Consider the following 23042-nt stretch of genomic DNA (forward strand, 5'->3'; position numbering starts at 1 on the left):
AGCAATCTAGCTTGAGAGACTTTTCTAAGGATCTAAATGCTGAACATAAATACTTTGATGTTACGTTTAGCCCGTTGCAGTTCTCCACAGGACATAAAAGCATCTTGTCTAAAGAGTATTAAAGGATGGCAGTATTTATTCTTGTCTTTGTGTAGGTGGGCGAGGGCTCGTACGGCGTGGTGCTGAAATGTCGGCGCCGCGACACGGGCCAGCTCGTCGCCATCAAGAAGTTCCTCGAGACCGAGGAAGATGCCGCCGTCAGGAAGATGGCGCTCAGGGAGATTCGTATGCTAAAAGTGAGTCAAGTCTCAACTAGGAGAAATAATCAGCGGCTTGCAGAGGAATTTTGTATCCTCGTATTATGTTCCGTCACCAATGATTACTAATTGGCCGTTATAAGTTCAAGCTGATATTTTTTTTTTTAAATCTACCAAGTAAAGATTTCGCTAATGTTTTTATATAGGTTGTTAATCCTGCAGGAAGCTATAAAACAATTGGTGCAGCGTACAAATTCATACCAATAATCCTTGCAGAAACTTCGTCATGACCACTTGGTGAACATGATCGAGGTGTTCCGGCGCAAGCGTCGCTTCTACCTGGTGTTCGAGTACCTGGACCATACGCTCCTGGACGAGCTGGAGGCGGCGCCCGGCGGGCTCGGCGAGGACACCGCCAAGAAGCACCTCTACCAGCTCCTCAAGGGGATCGACTACTGCCATCAGAACTCTGTGAGCGTCTTCTGTTTATGTATAGGTATAATGGGTGAAAACCTGTCGAAAATAAGTGTTGATAAAGTAGAACGACAATTGCATTAGGTAACTGTTAAAACATAAATATCAAATAATCACACTCCTGCGTGCAATCTGTGCAGACCAGTTTTAGCAAAGACCCCCATGCTAACCAAAACATAACTTACGATTTTTTCCTAATATCACTTCAGATAATTCACCGCGACGTGAAACCAGAGAACGTGCTGGTCTCGAACGCGGGCATCGTGAAGCTGTGTGACCTGGGGTTCGCGCGCGCGCTGGCGGCGCCCGGCGAGCCCTACACGGAGTACGTCGCCACGCGCTGGTACCGCGCTCCGGAACTACTGGTGGCCGAGCACAGGTTAGTACTATAGTGGTATTGTAGCTTCCCCTGTCACCGGGTGAAATGCTAATAACTTCAACCGCCTAGGGAATACGGCGCTTGGATGTCAGACTCAAAGCGGCTAAAACTACCTCAGTGCTTGCAGCTATTGGAGCCGCCGAACCTTTTACGCACTCTCTACATGGCTCTAGGGAGGCTGAAAATAATACAAATTTTTGGACAAAACTATCATGTATTTTTTTTCAGGTATGGTCCCGAGGTGGACATCTGGGCTATCGGCTGCCTGTTCGCGGAGATGCTGACAGGAGACCCGCTGTTCCCCGGAGACTCCGACATCGACCAGCTGGCCCTCATCATTAAGACTGTCGGTCAGTTAATTTTACTATTCCTATGAATTTGGCTACTTGTATACGTTAAGAAAGTCTCTGACTGATCTTCCCTGCCTTACACAACACTTGCCTTACGCAGGCACACAACGCTCTTGGTCATGCCTAGATCAGATTCAATTCTTACAGTGTAATTCTTATACCTACACGGTTTGTGTGAAAAATTCCAAGTTAGACTTTTTTATCAGGTACATTTGGCTTCAGGGTTACAAAAATAACTCTCCTTCGAGTTTTATCGATGCTAGCTGTATCCTAGTTTATTTTAACCGGCGCGTCCGTCCACTCTGGTCGCTGCAGGTAAGCTGGCCCCTCGGCACCAGCAGGTGGTGTCCCGGCTGGCGGGCGGCGCGGCGCTGGCGGGCGCGAGCGGCGCGCGCGCCTCGCTGCCGGGCGCGGGGCTGGCGCGCGACCTGCTCGCCGCCTGTCTGCGCACCGAGCCGCGAGCGCGCCCCGCCGCGCAGGCGCTGCTCAGGCACAAGTACGAACACACGTGATACTAGAAATGCTCCACTGAAGTGATTATCAACCTCTGCCTCAAAATAAGAGAACTAATTTTATTAATTTGATAACGGTTTATTTATGCGTCTATATTGAGATAGCCCGATTCGTTTCTTAGAATATCTAAACAACCTGTTCGACTTGCGACTAAACACAAAAACTTAGTATCGGTCTCTACCCTCACCACTATTACTACTACTTCTGTTCGAAATGAAAAAAAGTTTGGTTTTAAATATCCTAGTGTTGTGAAGGACACGTAAAAAAGTCAACATTGTACTCATTACAGATACTTCAGCACGGATAATTTTGCAGAAAACTTCAACGCTGAACTAAGAAAGAAATTAGGCAAAGAGATTGAGGTGAGTTATATAATTATCCTAACATTAATTAGAAACTCTAGTACGCTATTTTATTGAAATGCATGCATCTCTTGACGTTCTATAATTTTATTTAATTTCCAGACTCCGCCGTCGCAACAGAGCACAGCGCGTGTAGCCGGTAAACCGCGACAGCAATGGACTCTAAATATTATACCTGTGAGTATGTGTCTCAAGAAAAATACGAACATAACATTGTATAAACAATGTCAGACGCTGTCAGTCCCAAAATAATTCAATCCTTCAATTTGGCGAGTCAATGCAAAAAAGTATAAGTGTCAAACTAATTAATACCTTTTTTCTTTTTTTTACTAATTGAAAAATCATTCATTTATCATGTATCATAATCTTCACGGCATTGTGCACAGGATAACAGCAGATCAAGAACAGACAGTACAGCGGGCGAGTCCCTCATCGACTACAATTATACTCCCAGTAAGTTTCATTCCAATTGATTAGCTATTTTGAGACCCAAAGTTGGGCATCCCCCTCGAATCACTTGGTTCTAGACAGTTCTCCCTAAACCACCACTGATATAAAGCTTACGACCATATACAAATAACGTTAGACTCGTTTCAGATTCCGAGATGCAAGTGGAGACGAGTCCTGTCGAGAAGAAGACGCAGCCTCCAATACGAAATATCTGTGAAACTACCAGAGACACCCATCAGATACACCCTCATGAGATAGTTGAGGTAAGGAAAGTAGTAGGATCCCCAAGAAAACTTGTATTGATGAAAGACTTAACTGTGGAGAAACCATGAGAAGACTTTCTAGCCGATTGCATACTTGCATTTCAAGGACGAGTTATAATACTGCTATTATATAATATGCTATTTTAGTAAAGCTTTTATTTTGATTAAAGTTTGATTAAGACAAAAAATCTGCAAAAATCAAAACGTTTTTAACAAGTTCGTAAAATTGCCCAAAAGTCGTATAATGTATATGTGTACAGCACACCCCGCACGCGGCGCCGGTGGCGGCCGCGCTGCCCCCCGCGTCCCGCCCCGCGCCGCCGCGCTCGCTCGCCAGAGCCATCAACGACACCTTCCAAGTAAGGATACTATAGCTAGCGGCACGGATCTTGAGCGCTCGGCGGAAGAGTGGGGATTGCTTTGCACATCGTACACTCATGACAAAATAAAACGCCAATCATGATGCGTGCTCGTCATCTTGAGGTGCATGCAACTGCAGCAAAGAACGAATTCCAACCAATCCCTCATGAAGGCTATGACGCGAAGCGCTGTGGGCCAATCACTGCACTTTAGTGCGCCCTGCGCCTCACTTCATATCGCAAAAGGGACCCAAAATATCGCTTCTGCGCAGGTGAAGGTCAGCTCTCAAAATCCGTGCCGGTAACTATACTTTGACACTACATCAGCCTCTTTAGATATGGGAGAATATTTATATTTCCCGAGTCTCAGGGATATTGATGATTGGGGGTGACGGGATTACTTCGTGAAATACTGACAAGTCAAACCCAGACCTGGATATGGAGAAGTAGAAGACTTGCAGTGTGACGAAATTGGCTACAGATAATTATAGATGTAGATGGTAAAATTAAAGTAGTATTAATATCTCCAAAACTATCTGTTTGGGTGTTAAGGTTGAGGTTTGCTTGATTTGGATTTTTGAATGAGACGACGTGTGTTCTTGACAAATATCTATTGGACACTTTAGTTTGAACTAAGGAATGAGTAACTGAACTACGTTAATGAATGTATAGCTATAGGCGAGTTTTATAGTTAGTTTTACCGAACACTATCAAAACTACAATCATTACAACACCTATGCCGAATTTTCAGAATGATCAGAGATTGATAATAGTTTTTTTTTCAGACGTTTCCTGTACCTGTAAACACGTACCCGAGAACCCCTTACATTAAAAAGTAAGTTTCGTAAAAATAAAAATTCTATAGTTTTAACTGCACTTACCTAAGCGCATGTTAAAACTTACCAAGACTTTACCGATGATGGTTTGAAAGGTATAAAGGTATAAGTTGCAACAAGCGGTTATTTAGTTATTTTGATGGTCACCCATAGACACGGTCGATGTTTGACCATCTCATATCAATATGAGGATCTCCGTGTTTTGGAAGGAATTGTGGGTCCCGGCTGTTATTTCCACATCTTTGTATAGTCGTTACGGATAGCCAGAAGCCGTACTGGATGCCGACCCCAACATAGTTCGGATAAGCAAGAATGATGATGATGAATTAATAGTTAGTTCGAAATCCCTTACAACAAGATACATCCTATCTAACCAGAGTAACTCCATATTCATACTCAGGGTGAACAACAAGTTGGTTATGGACGAGGAGTTGCTCCGCGGGCGCGCGGCCGCCAAGAAAAACAGCAAGAAGAACGCGCCCGAGCTGTTGCTGCCGTACGTGCCGGGAGGTAAGCAGACCGCTAAGAATACGCGAGGTATGTCCCTCTATGTACCCCTCTCATCATTTAAGTTTATCAAGCGAGCGAGATACACAAACCCTGAAGTTTAAAACATTACTAACATACAATTGTGAGTGTGTTGGATTTCGTTAAATCCAGCTAGAAATATCAGAACGATAGTATTTATGATCCAACCTGCCACGTGATTCAAGCATAGAATTGTTTCCCAACAGTGAACTATTCTGTTAAACTATGGTTTAACCCCTAGTGATAGTGTAGCGAAGTTCTGTTGATGAGATCTTGTGTATTTTGTTTGACGCAGTATTCTGGAAACTGAACTGCACAGTTTGGTTACTTTTTTATTGATTCTTCTTCAATACATAGCAAAAAAAAATGCGTGGAAAATATTTCCTAGATTTAAGAGGAATGTTTCTCATTTGTCCTTAGCGAGTAACAGTCCTGTGAAGAAAGTAAAGAAGCACCCCGCGCACCACTCCGTGGCCAAGTCTTACGATAATTGGGAAGTTATCGTGAGTACCATTCGCCGATTCTTATATTTAAAAATTCCGATAAGGAGAACATGTTGATTAATAATTAGCCCGTAGACGAATCTTACCCATTTATTTTTACAACATATACTTACCATGCCCCGGACCCCCCCCCCTTCACCAAAACCTTTTCATCCCATTTTGCGGAATATTTGACAGCTTTAATTTAACCCCAAAACAGTAACATTCTTGGATGTGTAATTTGTACTATTGTCTAAATCTAGCTAACTATTCCCTTACAAACAGCGTAGCGGAGTGGACGTGACGGCGGCATCCCGGACACCGACGAACCTGCCGTACATGTGACTGTGTCGAAGCTACTGGTGGCCCAGCTACCGGTAACCCCCACCAGTCCCACACCTACCACGAGGATCACACCATTAAGGCTGAACAGTGACACACCATATACTCCTCATACAAATCTTTAGTGTAGTTTTATTTATTTTTTTATTTATTATCTGTATTTCAAAGTTTTCATATCGATACACAATCGAGCAAACGATTCATCGAATTCTGAACGCTTTGCTCGACTGTGAGCGCATTGTAAAATCTCTCGTGTACTTTGATGGGGCAAAATGTAGAGTTAGATAGTTCTTAGTGTTTTTTTTCCCAATAGAGATTTGTTTGTAAAGAACGATACGATATATTATAAATTACTTTTTTTAATTATAGTTAGTGTTACATTGTTTTCAATAAATTTGATCAAGATTAGATATTTAATTAATATTTAGTATGGTTGAAAAGGATTGTATTGTCACAAACGACACGCCAAAGGGGATTTTTAGAGGATAGAATTTTGTTATTTTGACGAGTTTTGCCGCTGAAGAGAGCGGCGACTAACAACGTTATTTGTAAATATGTATAGTGTTACATTTATTACACGCGATATTAATAAACACTTTATAAAAAATAAAAGTGAGTTTCTTTTCGTTGGTTTCGAAATCATGGCTTGGTTGGTTCGGCATTTAGAAGTAAATGAAAATCATTAATATTTTTTATAATTATAATTATTCTAGTTGGCAGTTAATGACTAAAGTACAATAATATCATAGATGTACGTCACCTACGAACAATACAAATGGCATACAAAATTGCTAAATAATAATAATAACTAACAGCTTACATGAAGACTCCGATTTCTGCCTCGAATTTAACTTTGGCTTAATTTATCAGAATTCGGACATCATACGAAAATATATTTAGCTTACGCTTGGCCACGTGCGTAGCCACAACACTAAATACTACTCTTTAAATTAAATTAAATGTCTTTTATTTCGAGTTCCTGAGAGTACCTCCTCTATTTACAAAGTGACGTAAGCTATAATATATTTCCGTTACAAGCAGTAATACTGAAGCGCTAAATATTTGAAGGACTGGTAAATATCACATTAGCCTACACGACAATTAACTTACAATTTTGTTCATTAATTAGTTACTGCTAACGAAATGCATGTTTTATAACGAAGGAGTTCGAACTACCGAGATCAACTTATTTAGTATGGTCGTTTAGCACCAATGTTACGTTAATTTATTAATAACGTGGGCATTAAGGCATTATTTATGATGCCACATTACATAGTGCCAGGAAAAGGTACTAATAATTGTTACAGTGCAGGATAAGGCAGTGAAACGTACGTAGGGGAAGGTCCTGCAGTTGTGAAAGCGGGATGGCGCTATACATAACAGAGCGTTATCTCCCTTCCACATTACATCCTTCCATACTACGTCTTTATGACGTAAGTTTTCACATTATTGGAAATACTTTACATTATGTGATAACTGGGTCTACAAAACTATGATGCTAATAATTTAAAAAATGTTTTGTAGCATTATTTCTAGTTCTGCAATAGTAACATGATGATTATTCGAGTACATTCAAGTTACTTGATAATAATATGTATTTACAAAAGCACAATTTAATAATTTACCTAATTGTTTTCAGATACCGCCGGCTTAGACACTACAAACTTGCTTTAGCCAAACATTTTTTATCCCTGTCATATAATGCGACAACAGCAAGATAAAAGATCTATGTATGTCAATTTATTTCAAATTTTCATTAATCCCTGTCTGTTTTAGCCTTAGAAGAGTTTGATAACTTATTCTAAAGCAGAATTCATTTACGCCAACGGTAAGACCTTGACAGTAGATATTGCTGGTTGAGACTTGTAGGTTAGGTATACTGTGCGATGACGTCACGCGATGGCGGCGCGTGTGTTCAAGATGGCGGCGCGAGCAGTATGTCGGGCGTCTGCGCCGGCGGACACGCCGTCAACAGCAACTCGCCGCCGCTCTCCGTGATGGGGACTGTCTTGTGGTAGTTTATGAGATCAGCTGCAAAAATATCAAATTATGTTTATTCTAATAACATTCGTTTCGACTTTTGAGGGAGAAAATTCATTACTAAAATTACTTTTGCTCTCTGCTTATTTCTTCTGCTTCTTCCTAAACTTCCTTTGCGTTAGAGAAGGTAATGGGTGCAAAATCCAGAAAGTGGAACATCAATGCGAAGCATAAAAATACTTCTCCGTTTACAATTTTTACGCTGTTTTTGCACAATTTAAAGGTATGGTTTTTTCTGCCACGCAAACGTTTTTAGAAAATTTTTTAAAAAAAAGTTCGTGCCAGACCTAAACAGGAACCACTTTTTATGCTCAATAATTGACGTCCTCATTTTTTGCTAATATTCCAAGCTATCCAGCCTACATACCGAGCGTGTCGTGCGCGACCTGTCCGGTGGGCAGCAGGCGGTAGGCGGGCGCGGCCTCGAGCAGGTAGTGCTTGCAGCGCGCGGCGCCGCGCCACGACACGGCGTAGCCCCACACGCGCTCCGACACGCGCACCAGGAAGCTGCCCGCCGCGCGCCCCGCCAGCGCCGCCTCCGCCTCCGTGCGGCTGATCACACCTGCACACACACCACCAATTAAATAAATAGTCGGCCTATAGATGGGAGAACGTCGATGTCGTTACTAGTTTCTTCGTGTTTCGGAATAGCAAGTCAAGTACCAAGCTAGAACATCTGACAACCAGTCTGACTAAGGGTATTACTCAGATAAATAGGTTGAGGAGGTCAGATAGGCGGTCGCTCCTTGTAAAACACTGGTATTAGCTTGGCCACTGGCCGTAGCTTATATGTACAAAATGTGGTGTTGGTGGCGCATGGCCATAAATGAAATGAGAACACGATTTCCAGAGAAAGCCTAGGACCACCGAAAGACACAGTACTTTCTATTGAATCGTCTGTATTTGACCTCGCAACAAAATTATTTTTCAAAAAGCTGCTTACCGTGGAACCAGTCGACAGGTTTGTTGTTCTCGTCAAGACCGACGCCGCGCTTTAGCTCGTGCGTCCGGAACCACTCCACCACTGCCTCTTTGTTCGGTGGCTTGCTCTCTGCAAGAAAACAAACTCCTTAAAACACCATTTCAAAACTCCACAAAAAGAAATCCGACCTTCAGTTTGTTAGATAGCAAGTCTATAGAATTATGTAGAATGTATGTATATTTGTGTCAGTATACGATTCATACCTTGAGTAGGGTCAACAGGTGCGGCGAGGTGCGCGCTGCGCCGGTGTGCCTCTCTCGCCGCGCGGGCGATCTCACGCATGCTAGCTTCAGCTTCTTTTGCTTTACGTTCTGAAAAGATAACATTGCAAATGAACTTAGACATTTAAAGAAACCGATATGTTTCTCAACTGTTTATGGCTTGCCAACTATCAATAATCCATCAGCAGATGTTCAGCAGTGGTGAGGGAGGTGTTGAGTATGAATGTAGGGGAATGGATGGATTAGGGGAAAAGACGACCAAGGAAACGATAGATGTACGTAGACGTATATAAATGTGAAAGACGATATGGCTGCAAACAGCATTTCTTGTGAGCTGACGTCAGATAGAACGGTATGGAAGGAAAAGATATGTTGCGCCGACCCCAAATAATAATTGGGATAAGGACAGGGGAATGAGATGTTCAGCAGTGGATCGCGATAGGCAGAGTTGATTAATTCAGTTCAGTATGTACCCTGGTCCCGCCAGGCGATGTCGTGCGAGTGCGCGGCATGCTGCGCCTGCCTGAGCGCGCGCGCCCGCCTGGCGCGCAGGCCGCGCAGGATGTCGCCGGCGCGCGCGGCCGCCACGCGCCGCTCCCACGCCGCCACCAGCACGCTCACGCCGTCGCCGCCGCCGCCCGGACCCATGTCCTGCACACGCACACTCTTCAATACACTCTATTCACCAAAATTTAAATCGTCTTATTTTTTTGCCATAAGGCTCTAATTCCTATCCATCTCGCCTGTTATCCTTCACTTACAGATACGGGAGCATGGATCAAACTGCACAAGTTTTCAGACATGCTAAGATACCTGAGATAAAGATCGTGTTGCAAAATTTCGTTTAGTAGGCAGAAGGTTTAAAGCTAAGACATCCACAGAAAGAGCGAAATTAAACAAAAAGTAAAACATCCAATGCTGCAAATTAGCAAATTATCAGTCTAAATAATTCTCGGGTTAAGCTACTTACTTACAAGAAAATATTGTTATGAGTAGATTTTCTTAAATACTTACGAAGGTTTTACCTGACATTTGAAGAGCGCATCGTAATAACGCTTTGCCAACTATGTTTTTATCCAATTCCAGACTTATTTAGTCCATTGAAACTGCATATTCCAACATCGCCTCCATTTGGCTTTAAAGGAAAGGTAACTCTGATTTTGAAGATGGCTATTTTTTTTATCTTATTTAAACTCATCCGTCAATTTGAGAGTTTACTAATGAATATGTATCCTCAAGAAATGTCATAGTAACTTAGCACCTTTCATTTATGACGAAGTCTTTAAGAAGTATTCTCAAACCCGTGAACAGAAGAGATGAAAGTAATGAAAGCCAGATGAAGACAAAGCAAGCACAAGTTAGCTTAAGTCTTATAATGATGAAGGCATGATTTAGGTACTTTATAGAATTTTAAGGAATTGCCGTCGTCTTGGCATTTGATCCATGCTCCTTAATACCCATTCCGACTTTTCATGCATTGATCGAATGATTGTTTGTGCCTGATTGATCTTTGAAATGTGAAAGGTCTCATGCGAATGTTTTCGGGATAAAACAGTATTAAAACGACAGTACTTTATTTTACAAAGATCTATAATTTAATAATAAGTATTTTTACAAAAGTTTTCCTCACACTAAAATATTTGTAATACAAAAATGTTTTGCGCGTTGTATAACTATGCTTATATCCAATTTACAATACCATCTCGGTAATGGAACCTACATTTTCTCTGCGAAGATTAAGAAAAGAAGGAAGCTTAGTTGAACATTCACAAGACAATATAACTAAGTTGAAATGGCAAACTTTATACATCGAGGAATCGAGTCGTTTGCTTAATCGAGTAATATCGATACTTATGTTTAGGCTTATTTTAATAGGAGGGTTTTTTTCGGGGCTTCAACTGACCTGCAGTACATCCCTCTTGCCCTCTATAAAGTTAAAGTGCAGCGTGTTCTTGCCGAGGTCCAGCTTCAGGCTGTCATTGAAGTCGGCCTTGTCCGCCAGCTCGTGCTCCTCCAGCTTCACGTCCGGCTCCAGAGCCTCGATCCTCTGCCGCAGCTCGTCCACCGTGCAGTAGATCTCAAGAGTGTCTTCTAATGGGTCTATCGTTTTCGGAGATAAGTCGAATTTCTGAGGACATTAGGTTTTAAGTTTGAGTTGTTATACTTTATCATGAAGAGCTTTAACTAGTTCGCTATGAAAAGGTGTGATTTGTAATTGTTTAAGAAGGCCATAAGGCCGAAGCAAGTTCTGCGTTTGAGTAAACCACCTTATACAATCATGTAAGTATAATCATGAAGGTTATATCACAAATGGTTGACTATCCCATTATTTCATCTTACATATCTTGCTAATTGCTCTTTTCATCTTTAAAAAGTTTTCTGGACAACATTCGTTATACAAACTTTAACGAACCTGTTCCAAATCATCAAGTGGCTTGTACTCGATGAGCTGCGTGAGTTCCTTCTCGACAGACTTCCTGAGCTGCTGCACCTCCTGGCGCGCCTGCGCAATGGCCTTCTCCCGCGCCTCCTCAGCTAAGATCGTCTCTATCGACTTGTCGTCCGCGTGCTCGCCCATCACCCACACCTAGAATGTGGAAACACAACAATTAAATAATTAAAAGGAAGATTACTAGGGAAGTGGTGAAAGTAGGTTACCCGGTGCTATCTCCTCTAAAATATTTTTTAACTTGGAAGAGGACATTTTTTTATATTTTCAGTGGTTTCCCGATTTTTTCTTTGCTGTACAAGAAAAAAAATGTATTTAAGTAATATTTTAAGTTGTGACGGTCGAGTCATTGGATACATCCGTTTTACATCTATCACTTGGAGTCGTGCGTGGATAACTGTATGCGTCATATGATTCCCTAATAAACTGACGCACGGAACGACTAATTCGTCACCGCAATTGTTTTATAAACGAAGAGCAGATGTTCATACAAGAATTCATGTTTGCATCAGCTGTCCTGTTTTTTCAGCAATCATAAACCACGAGACAAAATGTTTCCTTCCGCACAAATCATAATAAATCATTTGACCAAACAAATCTGGTGGAGGTTCCTCAAAGCGTTCGTATTGTCTGCTAAGGTCAAATGTTTGCCCAAACAATGGTTTAGCCTTCAAACATTGGAGCCAAATGATCAGATTTAATATCTGCCAATAAATAAAACACGGATGTCGATTATGTTGCAATTTACTTCTCTTTGTTCGCTCTTGGATTATTTTGCGGTAACCTATTTCGTTTCCAAAGCTTTGTCACGATTATGACTTGTGCAATATTCAAATAAGCAATATTTTATTCACACAACTCATTATTTCTGTTAAGCAATGGATTATGCAGTTAGACGTGTGTCGAAGTATTTGCGGTCTTTTCATAGAAGTTGATAACAAAGCCGCGATTGATGGCGAAAAATGTACCTTGATTGAGTATTCAGAAACTTTCCAGTAGGTAATAATTGTTAGGTAATCGTTTTCCAAGCAACTGATATCCAAGTACTTGTATCATAATAATAGCCTATGTCCAGCACTGGAGCTCAACTACTGCTAATGATGATTATAAAATGGTGAGGCTCTTACCCATGGCTCCCCATCCTCCCCAGTGAGGAACTGCACCTGCTTCTTGCTGTTCTTCTGGAACTTCGGCCTCTCGTCCTCTTTGCCCACCTTCTCATCCCAAACCTGCCATCGACGCACCTGGAAAAGTATAATACAGAAATTATTGTCTGTCCTAGAATATTTTGATGGCAAACTTCGTTAAAAGTGAAGGATGAATATATGTTATCTAATATATAAAACTCCTCCGAAACGGTTCGACTGATTTTCATGAAATTTGATACACATATTGGGTAGGTCTGAGAATGGAAAAACATCTATTTTTCTTACCCCTAAGTGATAAGGGTTGCTCACACTAAAAAAAATATTTTATTTTTAGGACGAAATTTTTTGTTTTTATTTTTTTAATATTGTGGCGTTAAAAAAGACATACAACTAGAAATAATTTATTAGGCAAAATAACGTTTGCTGGGTCAGCTAGTATGTATATAAATATTCAGTAGAGTAGAGCAAAATTCCATAGCGATGCTCCAAAGAACAGTTCAGACAGATGATAAATCATTAACTTAAAAACATTGAAACTAAAAAGCACATTTTATCAATGCATGCATCGATTGACCGTTTCTTTATGATGCCAATAATCATGGTATAACATCGTATTATGGTATAATAACCAGTATTACACCATGAGACATCTAAGTTACCATCTTAATGAACTAAGAAGGATTAATGACAGATGCAATGTATTCCGATCTATGGCGGCACGTTTGCAAGTCATTCTCCTCGGGAACTGAACAAGAAACGACCTTGTGCCAAATTGAAAGTTAGAAACAAGAACATAATAAGTTAAGACTATTCCGGTTACATGGTTCACTTAACTGACAATAACGTGGCGACAAAATGATTGATGCAGTTACTAAGCTTGAACTTTTGCGTTAATTAATTAGTTTCTGCAGCTTATAGTTTTAATCAACTTTAAAAAAAGGTATAGATTCTGAATTTGACTGTTTCTTTATGTTAGACACTTTAAATGTTTTATTAGGTTTACCGATTTTTCTTCTAATTTTAACGTTCTAAAATTGGTGCATGTGATCCCATTTAAGAGCTACATTGACGACAAGTTAAAGAGCCATCACTAATAATGATTATCTAATTGACTACAAGAAACTTTTAAGTTACAAATACAATATCTTCTTGCTGTATTTGAATACATATCCAATCCTAATCTTGAAAGCTTACAAGTAGAACTTCGATAATCATAAAACACTCTTTCAAAATAACTTTAATAAAAAGCAACGTTACGATTGTTTATCCTTTTCATTATGCTCCTAGAGATATTCCTTAAACTCGGTAATATAGCAGTGATAATAAGCCGAGCTGAATACAAAGTAAGAACTTCATAAAAAACGTAAACAAAGGCTTTGTTCCGATACAAGTCGTAGTAATTACTCACTTTTGTTCCATTTCGAAACTGTACGGTTGTTTTTTTTCTTTTATTCTCAACGGAAATGGGCTCGGCAAAGAGTTCTTGTACGAAAGAGTCTTTTTGAGAAAACTGCAGTTTCTAATATTTTTGACTGAAAACTGAATTTTACAACTTTGTGTTGTTGTAAACTATATTAATGTTTATATATGGCTCACGAGACAAAGAAATAGTTAAGTGAAACAAACTGGACTCAAGGTAAAAAGCGTTTTTCCTGAAAGGGTTCTTCTCTACATTTTGCGCAGATCTACATACAAATATCTTTCAATAAAGAAATATAGCTTTATCATATGATACCTAATCGAATCCTGTCGTGGCCAGGTCCTAAGGAATGCAGCACCAAGGCTACGCGATCTGACCTCTGCCGTGACCTCTAAACCCACATTCATTAGCCAGGACTATGTACAACGAAGACATATACTAAACATAGACAATGTTTAAAACTCAAATAAAGTCATCACCTTTGTACTATCTGAAATAATTGAACATGACAAAAAAGTTTAATAGGCTGGCTCTTGACTACTTTATTACCTGACTAAAAGTTCAAAGTGTAGTAATCACTCAATCCGAACGTAAAAAAATAAGCATAACGGTATTTTATAAAATAAAAAGTTTACTATTAATTCTTTTAAAACAGTTGTTAAAGGGAAGAATCTACACCCACCACACACACAATTTCCCTATGATTTTTATGCTTTCACACTCCACCTGAAGATAGTTTAAATCTTAACATATGTATTCGGGGATATACTTAGTACTTATGCCTAGTATTCGGGGATCACACAAACGCTATTGCTACGCGTTCCTGTCCGTCCTCTTGTGGTGACCTATATCACCTTTACCACTCGGCTAGCCGTGCAGTCAAATCCAAAAAGTTAAAAACCAAAGTAACATATCTATTTTATTACCAATAAACTTGTATCCCTGCCTAGATAATTATCTTGTATTGAACATTTAAATAGTCGTGACCATAGAAATCTAAATAACAAGGTAATAGAAGTGCCAACGCCGCGTGACCTTGTCGCCACACTGGTGTCTTGGACGACACCAGCGCGCGAACTTACGCTCAGTCGCTCGCGGAACGTCGTCACAGCAAGAACCACTAAAAATGGTGTTTTGCGGCGTTTCTCAGGCTGGAAATTCATCTGCATCGTGTAATAACATAAATAAATAGATAACATTTTATCGGTAAGTAAATTATTGCAGAAATATTGATGTTATTGCAAAATTAAATTTCAAAACATAACCTTCATTATAAACCATATTTATATCGCACCATCCTGCAACAATTGCATTCTTTACTAATCATTGCCTCTGCAGTAAGAGACTTACAGAAATGCACCGTTGTAAAAAGAGAAATGTATAACGAAAAATAATATTTATCAATGCGATCGTATTTGTAGTGGTACGGCCGCACAAAACTGTCGGAAATAGTGATGTGGTTAAGTGCGGACAAATTATCCAAAATGAACATTGTATACGAAAAGTAACAATTTTAATAGTCGTTTGTTTTTGTGAACATATTATTGAATATATTTTTATTTCAGAATCCCGCAGGATGCAAATAAATACAAAAGACAAGTGGATGACTACCACGGGTAAACGAAATTGGTACCCTACAACTTAGGCCGAATATACACTATGAAATTAGTTGCATGCTTGATAACTTGCCACCCGCCGCCGCCCGCGCCCCTCTCCATTTTTACGGCTCGGACCGCGCTCGCAACTGAATGTTTCAAAAAGTACGCCATGCGCTATAGCATAACATTGAATAAAAATTGCAATTTAAATTTATCCAAATCTCATAAATACCTATTTTTTTATTATGAACGTTTACTAGTCATTCGATACATGAAATGGGCTGCTTTTGTAAGACGACTTAAAAGTCACCGTATAAACCAAACCTACCTAGGTACCAAGTATTTCCTAATAATATTTTTTTTTGTCAACCGACAATTAGCGATTTTTTTTTGTAAGTACATATTATAATGTAATCCATAGAAGAATACAACAAGAAACATTGTCACTCATAATTTCGTCTTTCATTATATTTCGGATCCGTAGTCAATCCCTAGTGTAGTTTACGTAATCACTACAACTAATGCAAAAAAATGCAATGACTGTGTGAGTTAGTGAATCCATACAACGACAAAGTCAACCTTATTGCATTAGACATACGGCCTAGTGTTGTTTGCTGGGTCTTCTCGATGTTAATGTTTGCGTGATTGCGTAGTTATTTGCTGTGAATGTGTTGAAGCCCCGCCCACCGGCGACATGCGTTTCGATAGATCGCCGCGGTGTATGCCATTTCTATTACCTTGTTATTTAGATTTCTATGGTCGTGACTCATTACTGGGTTTAGTGTCCAGTGACCTTTCATTAAGTTATTTTTGTCAATGCCAAATGCTTTTACATGACGGCATGCAAAAGTTTAACATTCAATGGTGGCTGTAAAAATCTAGTAATATGTGTTTTGCTGGAATTAATATCCTTCGTAACCACAGATATACTAGGACTGAGTTCTTAAACGCTTCAATAAAGGGCCAAGGGTCAGTCGGACTCGCGACACTACAAGTAGGCTAAATCAGCGTAAGTCAATTAAGTGCAAAAAAAATGGGTTTTGTATCTAGCATTTTTTTAATTTATTTTTCACATATCTAATTGGTGAAAAATGCATTTCTGTTAAAGTAACTTAGTCTCGATCATTACTTTTAGCAGTTTACATAGGGCTTTGTCAGTAATTCATGGAAACTTATCGCACATCTAATTCATCATCTAAAAATTAAAAGAAATAAGTTCCTTTCAAAAAGGTTTGGCTAATCATCAGGCAAAAACCATTTTCGAATTTTCTGTTCATATTTTTTTAAGACGGTCTTCATAGAATATGATTTTGAAGTTAATTATGTCTTTGTATTACAATACACAAAAATCATAGTAAAAAAGAAAAAGTATATAAAAAGTATATGTAATATAGAGACTGGTCTGCCACAGATTATTTCTGTTGTAAATCACAATTCCTATACTTCGTGAGATAATGTCAGCTTACACTAACCGAATTAATTTCGTCAAGTACAAAAAGCGAGACGAATTAGAACATAAAATAATGAATATATAATAAAGATAGTTCCTTTTTGGTCGATATTTACCATTTGCGTGATTGTATGCGTGCGTGTTTGTGAATAAACGTCTGTAGTATAGACCTAGACAAAGGCACTGGAAAAAACTAACAACAGGTACCTAATAAGGAGTCCTATTCATGTTGAGTTAGTATTAAATCATTTGCACGTGGATCTGTATTGAGCCGTGACTAATAAACGATATCCTATGCCATTTCACGGCAGTGCCTTCTACTCACAAAATTACATTTGCATGGCAAATTGTCGGACCTTGAATGGCATTCTTTATTAGAGGCGGTAATAAAGAACATGATTTTTATTAATTACCATGTATATATGTTCATGGCATCATCATTTTGCACTTGCGATTCGGTTTGGATGAGCAGAATTTAATAATTGCTTTTCTGGAAGCGTGACAGCGCATTACAAGGTGTAGAGCGGCATCTCTCTTTTTCAACAGCAATAATATCTAAGGAACTCTTTAAGTTAGTGACTTAAAGCTATACACGGTGATTTTTTTCATGAACTGGGCTGCTTTTGTAAGACGACTAAAAAATCACGGTGTATATACACAAGAAGTTAAAAAACCCAATGCGAAATACAAAAACAATTCCTCAAGATTTTCAGCAGTTACACGTGACATAATCTCACGCAATACAAGCTACAACCCACGCAAATTACATAACATCAAACTTATAGCGCCTGACTGAACGTTTACAGGAATATCAATTTGCGGTGTTGTCACAAAGTGTCATGGCCGCCGCGCCCAATCCTCACACGAACGACGAAGGTGTGACGAATGACTCGAGTTAATAGCCAAGATAAGGCGTTTGGTAAATCCAGAGAACTGTTAGACTTGTATTTGTTTTAGATTTACAAGATTAGCTGCGACTTGTTACTCAGGAACTGACATAATATATAATGGATATAATGGATAATGGATGGTTATTCATTTGTTTGTTATGACGTCATCATTCCTGCACGCGTTTTGTAAGTGGTGCTTTGAGTGTAAGACAAAATTAACGAAAGTAACAACAATTTTCTTTATGTAAAATTTTCTTATTTTATAACCCGCTTAACCAAGTTTTAAAAGATATTTGAATGTTTTTTTATCTAGATTTAATAACGCGTAACACACTTTAACCTTTCTTTAAGTGTAAGTTGAATATTACGTATTCGATTCACAATATAACTTCGCGCCAATTTTACTTTTAAAACTTCACGGAATATTGTGTTCACAAGTTACATCTATATTTATTAATTCTACATTTCAATCTCTAGTTTTAGATTATGTACATCCATTGGAAAAAATACTAAACACAAACACACACAACCTTAAACCATATAAGTATATGCAAAAAGGGCAAGGGTATTTGCAAATCCTTTGGTAGATATCAATAGGTCACAACGATTTAAATGAAACTTTTTTCAGTTATCCGCGATTAAGTATAACTGGAAAGCATCTGACCCCATATTCTGAGAAGGGTTACAGCCCAGATTCAGGTTTAAAGGCGACTTAAGTATGGGCATTACCTGTTCTTCTCTCATTTTGCAGAAGAGCGTCTGTTTCTGCGTCTCGTCCAGCTCGGCCAGGATCTCGGGGTCCACCCACATGTCGCGCAGAATTTGCTGCAACATCGTGCCGGCCCTGGAACAAATAAGAAACGTATTCAGACAACAGTCTCTGAAATTATGATGTGGATCTTACGTGACAACCCTATTTTATGAATATATTTCTATAAGTTTTTTACGGAAGAGAATTGATGAAAGGGGCCTTCACAGGTTTGTACTTGCTAAAAAAAATGACAGATCCTAAAAAACTGACTAAAATAAGAATTTTGCAGTTTTCTAACCCTGGTGACGCTTAACTTTGCGTAGAGCGGAGATATCTCTCTTTCACACCTATAACTTCTTGACAGACACAACTTGACAGGGACTATGAAAATATACGCAATACTTTTAAAACAATTCTATCTCTGATGAACTTTCGCATAATTATAAGGATAATGACCCAGACATTTGAAATCATGATTCGAGTCTACCCTTTTATCATAGTTCGGCAAATGCGGACAGATAACAAAAATGTTGATAAAGCTTTGAAGGCTTACAAAGGTTAATAGGGATATGCTAAATATGCCGATAAATACAGGTACATAGTACTGGATTAACTGGCCTGTCAATCTAAATGATGTAATCATTAAACGGTTTATTTATACAACTGTATGTTGCATTTACTTAGGGTTCGGAGAAAAAAAAAACATATTTAATTCGCTTAACCTTTCGAACACTCAAAGAGATAACGTTTTTTTTTAAACATTAACTGCAACCGACTTCATATCAAAACTGCTGATCCAGTCCGAAGTCTTGAGGACACAAACAAAAAAACATACGGACAAATCAAGAACCTTATTTTGGAAGTCTGTCGATAAATTGGTTCTATTAGTTGTTTAAACCACAATCATATATCGCTACGTATCTAGCAAAATCTTTTTCTTACAATTCAGTGACATTGTATAATTATTAATAAAATAAGTTAAAAAAAGCAATAAAACTGATTAGCAAATCCTTGATCACGGTCATTATTGGTCATCATGCAGCAAAATGCACAATTCTATTTACCATTATGTAAATGCAAAACAAATATATTGAGTTGAGATCTAACATAAATTAAAATCGATTTAAAAAGTATAAAGAATAAATTTTTGAATAACATTATGCAAAATACTGTTTTTTTTATAATTTTATGGTCGATAAACTTAATTTAAGTTCATAAATCTTAATATTGGGTATAATTTAAATACTATGACTAATTTATTAATCAATTTTCTAAGGCGCATCAACACCTCTTCAAATATTACTTACTATTCTGAAAAAGAGATGCCGCTAAAATCTATGTAGTGCCGTCTCGCTTCTTTAATCCAACATTTAAGAGGTAGTGAAATCCCCTGACCTCTTCCACCATGGAATCATTAATGATGATATAAAAGAAAGCGTAATTTATATTCACAGTAAAGGTTCACTTAGTCGATGCGAGCAATACATTACGTAGCCATTGAATTCTGGTATCAAGAGTGGTGTACCATAGCCAGCAATGTATTTCAACTTGCAGGATAATTCTCGCACCGTCTAAGCTTTAATAGCAGTGATTGGCTTTCACATTGTGGTCAAGATTATGGAGTTGTCTTAATATAATTAAGTCGGCTTACCACAGATTATAATGAAGGTATTATATGTTGATTAGTTCCTCTATATAAAACTAGCTGTTGCCCGCGACTTCGTCCCCGTGGTTAGAATTTTCCCCGTTTTTTCGACATTTTCCATTGTATCTTCGCTGTTTTTAGTCGCAGCGTGATGTTATATAGCCTATAGCCTTCCTTGATAAATGTTCTATTCAACACAAAGATAATTTCTCAATTCGAAGAGGTAGTTCCTGAGATTAGCGCGTTCAAACAAACAAACAAACTCTTCAGCTTTATATATTAGTATAGATAACTAGCTGAAAAGGAAATGAGCTAAGCCAAATAAATCATGGCCTTGATTTAATTTTACTGTAAGTGCATAGCCGATTGATTTGCTATTAAACGTTTAACTTTAAGTTCTTTAATGTAATATCTTTATGATTACTGTCTGTTTCGGTTTGAAGGTTATTTTTAAGTTTACATTAGATTTCCTGTCATACATTACTTTAATGTGCTAATGTTCTTAGGTATTATTTTTCAACAGTGGTAAACGCCGCACAAACGACCTCACACATTGGTGTCTATTTTTAGAAACTAACAGTGTCTTATTTTAATGCAATAAGGTTGGTTTTTGCAATTGCTTTTATCAACTATTTTTCGGTTCATTGTTCAACAATCACAGTTTAACAGGACACTTACCTAATGGCTATAACTACTTCTTAGTCATATACTATTGCAGTTGGAAAAGAGATGGCGCTCTACCTGTAGTACGCCATCTCGCTTTAACGACGTTAACAGCCCCGCTTCAAAACCTTGTTACAAGAACTGATATCAAAACAATATTTACCTCCAAAGCTTGCACTTTGATAAAACACCCATAATGTAACATTAAATGCGCAACTGAGATTAGATATCGTACGAGTACTACGTTATATTTATTATGCCTTTATTTACAAAACGATTACAAAAAATGAGGATAATTGTTTGGCAAGATTTTGACATACGGAAATGTTCTGAGAAATTAAGAGTCGTTCAATAGGCGTTTTACAAGCAAATTGATGCTTGTCCTGAGTCTGAGAGTTTAATGCTAGTGTAACCCCCCGCGCCAAAAGAATTAAATCCCTAAGAGGGAGTCGTTATAATAGTAGGCAAAGCAAATACACATATTTCTATTTACGAAGCTTTGACTTGATGTTTACTACCGCAATACCGTTAACAATACCGCTTCAATTACCTTCCACAGACTTATATTAATTAAATGATTTCATATGCTGTTTAAAATACCACAAATAGAGGAAACTTTCTTGTATACCTATGGTTCAAAATCGAAAATAAAGCAACCACTCACAGACAGTGAAAGTTAACCGTTCCTAATTAGTAATTAGTGTTTCCTACATCGGTCTAGTAGACTACATGATACCCCATAATAGTGTAATGGCTACGTTAGGTTAAAACTAGTTCCGCATGGCGAACTAGTTGACCTTACGATACTAGTAATAGCTGCTAACATTTACAAACAAAGGGATATACTATCGAGATACAGTAAATGTATTTGTACTATTAAATGACGTTATCGAGTAATTATTTCTTCATCTCCGATTGGTATTTGTTAATTAGTTTAATTGATGGTTTTCTCTGTCATCATTTTGTGTGAATTTGTTGCGGCGTTTCTATTAGAGTTGTTGTGAAGTGGTGAAGGGTGGTCAGGGCGGATAGTGAGTGGTTGAGGTTCCCAAACCAAACTTACAGAATCTGACGTGTCGCGGGTTTGAACCCCGCGTTGTGTGATCCACGATTGCTTGTCACGAGTCTGGGTATCTTTATGTTTGTGACTTGAATGTTTGTGAAACCACCCTCGATACTTAATGCAGGAGTAGATTTTTTATTGTCTATATTGTCTGCATTGTATAAACATTTACAATTTTGAAACTAAAATTGAACCGAAACAATACAATGCACAATTATCTGATAAATATCTCAGTAATATCTAAAATAGCCGTCTTCCTTTCAATTTGATATACAATATAAATTAACTTAAACATTTCCTCTTATATTAAGCTCTACGTGTGTAAGTAAAATCTCTAAATAAATATAATGTTAATCTAATTACACGTAGATTGACGAGTAATGTGTAAAAAATAATTATAAAAATGTCGTAAAAATCAAATACGACTTATAAAGAACAGTTTTATTTAATTTCTTAATCGACTGTTATACAATAAACAAAAGATAAAAATTGCGAAACTTCAAAATGTAACATTTGATAACAAAGATAACCATTATTTTTTACTGAAAATAATTAAAACAACTGAACAGTAATTCGCTTTTAATACTTCATTTAGTTGATGAAACCTAAACGAAATAAAATACCAAACGCTTTAACAAAATGTGTGAATGTTTCAAATTTAAATCAGGATTAACGTGCCTGTTTTTAAATTTCTATGAAATTTTCTTCACTTCAGGGCGGCAGGTTTATGGTAAACCAATTTAATAGATACGTCGAGAGAATATGATTCATATCCAGTAGCCAAATCTATACTAATATATAAAACTGAAGAGTTTCTTTGTTTGAACGCGCTAATCTCAGAAACTACTGGTCCAAATTGAAAAATTATTTTTGTGTTGAATAGACCATTCATCAAGAAAGGGTTTAGGCTATAAACCATCACGCTGCGACTAATAGGAGCGAAGATACAATGGAAAATGTGAAAAAAATCAGGGTAGGTATAAATCATAACCTATATCTTCTAACCACGGGGACGAAATCGCGGCGCTAGTCTTTCGAATATTTAAAATGGCCGAACAACATAAACATGGCTAAACACGTGAAACGCATAACGAATGATTGCAGAGATCGAGATTATCTATCGAGCG

The 23042-nt window shown here is 38.2% G+C and overlaps 2 protein-coding genes across 6 annotated transcripts in view; one reads left to right on the plus strand and one right to left on the minus strand.

The window, feature by feature from the left end:
- The window catches only part of LOC113497694 (cyclin-dependent kinase-like 1), a 40779-nt gene extending 34572 nt beyond the window's left edge, over window positions 1-6207 (plus strand). For 2 of the 4 annotated variants that reach the window (XM_026877378.1, XM_026877377.1), the window contains exons 3-16: window positions 156-296; window positions 534-728; window positions 941-1110; window positions 1339-1460; window positions 1776-1956; window positions 2263-2335; window positions 2438-2512; window positions 2722-2788; window positions 2933-3048; window positions 3309-3407; window positions 4193-4242; window positions 4644-4780; window positions 5192-5274; window positions 5539-6207. In XM_026877378.1, coding sequence (XP_026733179.1) covers window positions 156-296; window positions 534-728; window positions 941-1110; window positions 1339-1460; window positions 1776-1956; window positions 2263-2335; window positions 2438-2512; window positions 2722-2788; window positions 2933-3048; window positions 3309-3407; window positions 4193-4242; window positions 4644-4780; window positions 5192-5274; window positions 5539-5598 — 1569 coding nt within the window. In that variant the 3' untranslated portion in view covers window positions 5599-6207. The remainder of the gene's footprint in view (window positions 1-155; window positions 297-533; window positions 729-940; window positions 1111-1338; window positions 1461-1775; window positions 1957-2262; window positions 2336-2437; window positions 2513-2721; window positions 2789-2932; window positions 3049-3308; window positions 3408-4192; window positions 4243-4643; window positions 4781-5191; window positions 5275-5538) is intronic. The other 2 variants (XM_026877379.1, XM_026877380.1) reach the window with 2 other exon arrangements.
- A 74-nt stretch (window positions 6208-6281) lies between these two features.
- The window catches only part of LOC113497695 (SH2 domain-containing protein 4A-like), a 45919-nt gene continuing 29158 nt past the window's right edge, over window positions 6282-23042 (minus strand). For both annotated transcript variants that reach the window (XM_026877383.1, XM_026877382.1), the window contains 9 exons: window positions 18523-18637; window positions 12415-12531; window positions 11252-11425; window positions 10742-10966; window positions 9312-9489; window positions 8821-8928; window positions 8579-8686; window positions 8003-8197; window positions 6282-7626 (listed from right to left, as the gene is read on the minus strand). In XM_026877383.1, the coding sequence (XP_026733184.1) occupies window positions 7511-7626; window positions 8003-8197; window positions 8579-8686; window positions 8821-8928; window positions 9312-9489; window positions 10742-10966; window positions 11252-11425; window positions 12415-12531; window positions 18523-18627 (1326 nt within the window). In that variant the 5' untranslated portion in view covers window positions 18628-18637 and the 3' untranslated portion in view covers window positions 6282-7510. The remainder of the gene's footprint in view (window positions 7627-8002; window positions 8198-8578; window positions 8687-8820; window positions 8929-9311; window positions 9490-10741; window positions 10967-11251; window positions 11426-12414; window positions 12532-18522; window positions 18638-23042) is intronic.

This window comes from Trichoplusia ni, chromosome 9 (assembly GCF_003590095.1).
Source record: "Trichoplusia ni isolate ovarian cell line Hi5 chromosome 9, tn1, whole genome shotgun sequence".
NCBI lineage: Eukaryota > Metazoa > Arthropoda > Insecta > Lepidoptera > Noctuidae > Trichoplusia > Trichoplusia ni.